This window comes from Coregonus lavaretus (genome assembly GCF_964263955.1).
Source record: "Coregonus lavaretus genome assembly, chromosome: 19".
Classification (NCBI taxonomy): domain Eukaryota; kingdom Metazoa; phylum Chordata; class Actinopteri; order Salmoniformes; family Salmonidae; genus Coregonus; species Coregonus lavaretus.
Genome location: NC_140006.1, coordinates 38,496,290 through 38,504,610, shown reverse-complemented (window position 1 = coordinate 38,504,610; position 8,321 = coordinate 38,496,290). Strand labels below are relative to the sequence as shown.

The window sequence follows — 8,321 nt, the reverse complement described above, 5'->3', positions numbered from 1 at the left end:
GTTACAAGCGCCGTGCTCTACCAGCTGAGCTACAGAGGACCACAAAATAATACTTTATTAATCCATATAAGATGGACATTTCTGTTCTGCTGCCTGTACCCAACTTGTCCGATACACACACATGCACTAGGCTGATTAGGTTGAAGCAGAGGGCCGTCACAGTACAGCGCCCAATAACCAGTGTAGAGTGTCTCCAAAATGGTCCCCCTTTATCTACTGTATATCATACCAACCACTTTGAATCTCAGCAGCCCCATTTGATTTCGGAGACTGCCCTGTCCCCTGTGAGCTAATGATTTAATGACAGAATCTGTCCAACAGCCAAAGGGGTTGTCCTGACTAATGTAGGCATGTTGTGGGTGGATTTGCACAGTGTTGGACTCAGTCGGACTCAGCCCTCAAATCCACAAGGGAACTTATTTCCTCTGCTTTGTGGGAATTCTAAACACAGACACAAAACACAGGTATGTTATGACTGGTGTTAATGATTATGAGATTAAGAAACAGAATATCAAACAGTCAGTAGTAGCCCTGCTATGACTTCAAAATGGTTAGCTAACAGCTTTACTTTTTGTGAAATGCTAAATATCAGGGAGGCTTTGCTGGAGGATTGATGTCAACATCAGCAGTCAGCATATGGCTGAATTGTAATTCCCTTCACTCAGTACATTTGGGAATTGTGTTCCCCCACTGTACTCAATGTGCTCACTCAAAGAACTCACAACAATGTCAGAGGTATTATTTGATATACTAAAACATGCACTTCATTCAAATCTCTCCATTCTATTTCTACAGCGAAGAATGTGGAAAGACTTTGGTCCCATGTTATGCCTGATGCTGCACCTCTGTTACCAAGGGAACACTTCCGACATAAATTGTCCTCCCGGATGCCAGTGTTTCACGCCGACTCAGGTGATGTGTTCTGAGGAGAGTATGAGAAGCCCGCCCATGAACATCTCCACACAGGTGAAGGAGTTGGTCATTTTGACGACGGGAATGACGCACCTGGGCCCGATCACGATGCAGTACAGCCACCATCTCACCAAGCTGGTCTTCTTCAACAACTTGCTGCGGGATGTCTCCACCATGGCCTTCGATCGCCTGACCGGGCTCGAGGAGCTGGAGATCAGCGGCAACTCTTGGCTGGATTGTTTGAACCCAGGAACCTTCAGCAAGCAGAGAAACCTCACCAAACTTCTGCTCAACTTCAACAGGTTCAAGTCACTGAGTGACGGCCTCTTCAGTTCGCTCCAGAAGCTGAGGACTCTTCAGCTGAAGGGCAACATCATCTCCCACCTGCCCAGGCAGCTCTTCCAGAACCTCCTGAGTATTCGTGCTCTTGACCTGTCCCTGAACATGCTCACAGGGGTGGACGAGGAGCTCCTCAGCGGCATGTCCCAGCTAGAGTCCCTCAAACTGGGCTACAATATGATCAATGTCCTCTTTCCCGACACTTTCCTCAACATCTCCCACGTGAAAGAGCTTTGCCTGCAGGGAAACCAGATATCTTACCTCCCTCAGGGTGTCTTTTCACATTTAGAAAAACTAGAGGAGCTGAACCTTCGCAGCAACTTGATCACAAATGTGAGCTCTGGAACCTTTCCTTCTGGCTTGAAAAAGCTGGATCTCAAAGGCAACAGGCTGGTTCAGCTCTCGCCTGACTCGTTCGGCCATCTAACCGGTCTCACACAACTGTTTCTGTCAATGAACCAGCTCACTAACCTTCCAGAGGACGTCTTTCGGAACCTGACGGACCTGCAGAACCTAGACCTCTCGGAGAACCAGCTCACATCGCTGCCGGGAACCATCTTCCAAGGTCTCACCAAGATCGAAATCGTCCACCTGCAGAATAACAACCTGAGCTCTCTGAAGGCCAAGCTGTTTGAGGACCAGGCCTTCTTGGAGCAGCTGTACCTCTCAGAGAACAAACTCCAGACACTTCCTCAGGGCTTCTTTGACGTGTTCTTCAGCGAGAACGTGATGAGACTGCGCAGGAACCCCTGGAGCTGTGACTGCCACATGCTGTATCTGTATGACTATGTGGCAGAGCACAGTCACTTGGTGGAGGACCTGAGTAATGTGTATTGTAAGGGCCCTGAGCCTTTGAGAGGACAGGGTCTGGTCTCCTTAGAGAGGGACCAGCTGGTATGTCCAGGTAATTTATCTTCTAGAGCCAAAGCCACCCCCTTCCAAGGCTTGGAGGAGAGGCCACACCCTAGCAATTGTACTGTCCAGGTCATCAACGACGACCTGACTATCAAGTGCAAAGTGACTAAATGTTCCCCATTGAGACTTATGGTGCAGTTCCAAGAAGGGGATGGCAGTACGTCTGAGTACATCATGAAAAAGGACTGGGCAGAATCTTCACAGTGTAGCAATGGGACTATAACTCTCACTGTGTGAATGGTGTTCATCAGCACACTGGCTGAAGCTTTGCAAGAACTTCTCTATGCAGATTTTGACTTTCTTTATCCATGTACATCATAGAGTTTTATCAAACACACAATATTTTATATACCAACATACTGTATATGAGATGAGAGTGAATTTCACCTGAATTTCATATAATTTTGAAGGTATTGGCTTTGAATAATTTATAATACGATGTCTAGCAGTATTGGTATGAGTTTAAACAAATCTCTCCTACAGCTAGTGTCAATATTGTACAGACCTTTAACTCATCTCAAAGCTGATAACCAGGCTGACGGTGTTTCCCACTCATAGCTGAGAGATAAGAGAGGTGGATGAACTATTTCTTGTGCGGTTCAAAGTTCATCCCTAGAGTTCTAGAGACCGTGTAATGAACCTAGTACCATCCACACAATCATTTACTAACAGATATATCAACGTATGCTCTTGCCAGCAGATGACTCTATTCCTCCATTGACTTCACTGGCCATGTTCCTTAAGTTTACTCAAGCTTTTCAGCACCACTGTTACTGTAAATTAGATTCTCAAACATAAAGACACTAGTTTAGACGTAGTAGACGGTAACTCTGTTGATATGCAACAACACATTCACACAGTGCTTTCAGTCACCCCAGCAATGAACTTCGTTGTTTTGTGTAGTTGATTAGTCTTGATTAATTAAACTGACAATCTGTGTATGGCTAATTGAACATCTATAAAACTATCAATCCTCCTGTGGATGACAATGTAAATAAAGTGGTAAGCTTGCTTCTCTCCATTTGTAAGTCATCAATGCAGTTAACATATGGATATGATTATTATTATTTTTTTAAATCTAAGCAGTAATCCATTTGGAAATCCATTTGAATAACTCATTTATTATCATTTATTATAAATAATTTAAATAAGAAAGACCCTGCAAAACATCAAACATGTTATAGCGAAAACAGAGAAGACCAAATTCTGGAACACAAATCCAACAAACACAAGCATTGCTTACAAAGAAGCCCCTGTGGAGATAGAACATCAATTTACGGGCGCCACTCACTCTTTTATTCTGGGGTTTAAAAGTTGACAGAGAAAAACAAGTCGTCCACAGAGACTTGTCTTCACACCCCTCTGCCCCTGGACACAGGAGAGGATGATAGTACCGGGGAGAGAAAAGAGAGAGATGAGGAAGAAAGAGGGGGTGAGAGGGGGAAAGGGATGAGTGGGGGCCCACAGATGCCTTGAATACAGATCTCTAACCCCAGGGTTTATAAGGGTCAGGGGTCATCGGGTCAATTGGGTCCTTGGTCTGAGCTGACATCACAATTCAAATGACAAAGTAGCAGCGTCCAAAGTTGGCATGGATGGCATGAAACAGAGTAATCCTAATTTGACCAAAACTAAGGGGTAAACATGAATTGTCTGGAAATATTTGTCCCAATACTAATGATCTAATGATCACCAAATGAACACAATATAAGTACTGGAGTGTTCACTCAAATATCACTGGTCCTATAGCCAGGGCGGGCCCTAGCCTTTTGGGGGCCCTAAGCGAGATTTGGTTGGGGAGCCCCCGAACTCACAGTAAAACATTTTAGTGGTCCCCCCCCTTGACAACGGAGAGAACATTTTACGTTTTAAAGTTAATTTCCTGCAATTCTACACATTTTCCCATGTGGTGTAGTTTTTTAAAGCTAATTTCCTTTAATTCTACACATTTTGCCATGATGTATGCCATGTTAATGCAGTATGATATTTGAGTGAGAATGACTAACAACATCTGTGAGGGCCCGCTAGAGGTCAGGGTATGTGCTCTGCGTGCCGGTCTGTATTCGGCAATGATTACTTCAAGTTTAGATAGCTGGCTAGAATAACTACCAACTACTGCTGAGGCACAACCACATTTCGAAATTGCACCTGGTGTACCACTATTCTTACTCTCAGTAGAAGTTCCTAAAACTGGGGCCGGCCCTGCCTATAGCTTTGGTGCACAACAAGTCTATTCAGCCATTAAGACGAAGCTGGACACTAACCCAAAAATACAAATTGAATTTGAGGTTTAGCATTTTGTTGATTGAACACAAATCTAGAATTTATTTGAAACGTGTATTTTCAGTCAGCTACCTGGTGTGGAATGCAGAGCAGCGTTACACCCGTATAACGTTTGTCCCTTTATTTACACCGGTATAAAGTTTGTCCCTTTATTTACACCGGTATAAAGTTAACCATCTTTGTTTACACTTAGGGACAGTTATATCAGGTAAAATAACAGGTAAAATATTAACATACAGTGGGGAAAAAAAGTATTTAGTCAGCCACCAATTGTGCAAGTTCTCCCACTTAAAAAGATGAGAGAGGCCTGTAATTTTCATCATAGGTACACGTCAACTATGACAGACAAAATGAGGGGAAAAAATCCAGAGAATCACATTGTAGGATTTTTTATGAATTTATTTGCAAATTATGGTGGAAAATAAGTATTTGGTCACCTACAAACAAGCAAGATTTCTGGCTCTCACAGACCTGTAACTTCTTCTTTAAGAGGCTCCTCTGTCCTCCACTCATTACCTGTATTAATGGCACCTGTTTGAACTTGTTATCAGTATAAAAGACACCTGTCCACAACCTCAAACAGTCACACTCCAAACTCCACTATTGCCAAGACCAAAGAGCTGTCAAAGGACACCAGAAACAAAATTGTAGACCTGCACCAGGCTGGGAAGACTGAATCTGCAATAGGTAAGCAGCTTGGTTTGAAGAAATCAACCGTGGGAGCAATTATTAGGAAATGGAAGACATACAAGACCACTGATAATCTCCCTCGATCTGGGGCTCCACGCAAGATCTCACCCCGTGGGGTCAAAATGATCACAAGAATGGTGAGCAAAAATCCCAGAACCACACGGGGGGACCTAGTGAATGACCTGCAGAGAGCTGGGACCAAAGTAACAAAGCCTACCATCAGTAACACACTACGCCGCCAGGGACTCAAATCCTGCAGTGGCAGACGTGTCCCCCTGCTTAAGCCAGTACATGTCCAGGCCCGTCTGAAGTTTGCTAGAGTGCATTTGGATGATCCAGAAGAGGATTGGGAGAATGTCATATGGTCAGATGAAACCAAAATATAACTTTTTGTTAAAAACTCAACTCGTTGTGTTTGGAGGACAAAGAATGCTGAGTTGCATCCAAAGAACACCATACCTACTGTGAAGCATGGGGGTGGAAACATCATGCTTTGGGGCTGTTTTTCTGCAAAGGGACCAGGACGACTGATCCGTGTAAAGGAAAGAATGAATGGGGCCATGTATCGTGAGATTTTGAGTGAAAACCTCCTTCCATCAGCAAGGGCATTGAAGATGAAACGTGGCTGGGTCTTTCAGCATGACAATGATCCCAAACACACCGCCCGGGCAACGAAGGAGTGGCTTCGTAAGAAGCATTTCAAGGTCCTGGAGTGGCCTAGCCAGTCTCCAGATCTCAACCCCATAGAAAATCTTTGGAGGGAGTTGAAAGTCTGTGTTGCCCAGCGACAGCCCCAAAACATCACTGCTCTAGAGGAGATTTGCATGGAGGAATGGGCCAAAATACCAGCAACAGTGTGTGAAAACCTTGTGAAGACTTACAGAAAACGTTTGACCTGTGTCATTGCCAACAAAGGGTATATAACAAAGTATTGAGAAACTTTTGTTATTGACCAAATACTTATTTTCCACCATAATTTGCAAATAAATTCATAAAAAATCCTACAATGTGATTTTCTGGATTTTTTTTCTCAATTTGTCTGTCATAGTTGACGTGTACCTATGATGAAAATTACAGGCCTCTCTAATCTTTTTAAATGGGAGAACTTGCACAATTGGTGGCTGACTAAATACTTTTTTCCCCCACTGTAAATCAATCAGACTCTAAATTAGCTTGATTACAACCATTGATTACAACCATACGCAAAACAATGTGCGCCGGAGAAGATGGCTGCCGTTTTACAGCCCTCTAACCAATTGTACTATTATGTGTGTTTTTCCGCGTTATTTGTAATTTATTTTGTACATAATGTTTCTGCCATCGTCTCTTATAACCAAAAAGAGCTTCTGGATATCAGGACAGCGATTACTCACCTCGTATTGGACGAAGATTTTTTCTTCAACGAGGCGGCCGCGAAGGATATCATACAGACACCCGACAAGGCCCAAATCCCCGTCATTCGCGTGAGGAAGAGACGGAGATATCGCGGACGAAGATCGGGGTGCCTTGTAAGGATCCGACGGCGAGCGAGTAAACTGCCTCTTCCATCAATCCTATTAGCCAACGTTCAATCTTTTGAAAATAAAGTGGACGATTTAAGATTACGGTTATCCTACCAACGGGACATTAAAAACTGTAATATCTTATGTTTCACGGAGTCGTGGCTGAACGACAACAATGATAACATTCAGCTAGCAGGCTATACGCTACATCGGCAGGACAGAACGGCCGACTCCGGTAAGACAAGGGGTGGCGTTCTGTGTATATTTGTAAACAACAGCTGGTGCACAAAATCAAATACTAAGGAAGTCTCAAGGTTTTGCTCGCCTGAGGTAGAGTATCTTATGATAAGCTGTAGACCACACTATTTACCAAGAGAGTTTTCATCTATATTTTTCATAGCTGTCTATTTACCACCACAAACCAATGCTGGCATTAAGATTGCACTGAATGAGTTGTACAAGGCCATTAATCAACAGGAAAACGCTCATCCAGATGCAGCGCTCCTAGTGGCCGGGGACTTTAATGCAGGGAAACTTAAATCCGTTCTACCTCATTTCTACCAGCATGTTAAATGTGCAACCAGAGGGAAAAAAACTCTAGACCACCTTTACTCCACACACAGAGACGCATACAAAGCTCTCCCTCGCCCTCCATTTGGCAAATCTGACCATAACTCTATCCTCCTGATTCCTGCTTATAAGCAAAAACTAAAGCAGGAAGCACCAGTGACTCGGTTTAATAAAAAAGTGGTCAGATGACGCAGATGCTAAGCTACAGGACTGTTTTGCTAGCACAGACTGGAACATGTTCCGGGATTCTTCAGACAGCATTGAGGAGTACACCACATCAGTCACTGGCTTCATCAATAAGTGCATCGATGATGTCGTCCCCACAGTGACCGTACGTACATACCCCAACCAGAAGCCATGGATTACAGGAAACATCCGCACTGAGCTAAAGGGTAGAGCTGCCGCTTTCAAGGAACGGGACTCTAACCCGGACGCTTATAAGAAATCCCGCTATGACCTCCGACGAACCATCAAACAGGCAAAGAGTCAATACAGGTCTAAGATTGAATCATACTACACTGGCTCTGACGCTCGTCGGATGTGGCAGGGCTTGAAAACTATTACAGACTACAAAGGGAAGCACAGCCGCGAGCTGCCCAGTGACACAAGCCTACCAGACGAGCTAAACCACTTCTATGCTCGCTTCGAGGCAAGCAACACTGAAGCATGCATGAGAGCACCAGCTGTTCCGGATGACTATGTGATCACGCTCTCCGTAGCCGATGTGAGTAAGACTTTTAAGCAGGTCAACATTCACAAGGCCGCAGGGCCAGACGGATTACCAGGACGTGTACTCCGAGCATGTGCTGACCAACTGGCAAGTGTCTTCACTGACATTTTCAACATGTCCCTGACTGAGTCTGTAATACCAACATGTTTCAAGCAGACCACCATAGTCCCCGTGCCCAAGGACTCTAAGATAACCTGCCTAAATTACTACCGACCCGTAGCACTGACGTCTGTAGCCATGAAGTGCTTTGAAAGGCTGGTCATGGCTCACATCAACAGCATTATCCCAGAAACCCTAGACCCACTCCAATTTGCATACCGCCCCAACAGATCCACAGATGATGCAATCTCTATCGCACTCCACACTGCCCTTTCCCACCT

General features: G+C 44.4%; 1 protein-coding gene across 1 annotated transcript; it reads left to right on the top strand.

Annotated features, from left to right (window-relative positions):
* The first annotated feature begins 380 nt into the window (after positions 1-380).
* On the top strand, positions 381-3,177 carry LOC311146406 (uncharacterized protein). The gene is made up of 2 exons (XM_084182910.1): positions 381-464; positions 796-3,177. The coding sequence occupies exon 2, from the start codon at positions 802-804 to the stop codon at positions 2,401-2,403; it is 1,602 nt and encodes a 533-aa protein (XP_084039036.1). The 5' UTR covers positions 381-464; positions 796-801; the 3' UTR covers positions 2,404-3,177.
* Positions 3,178-8,321: the final 5,144 nt, after the last annotated feature.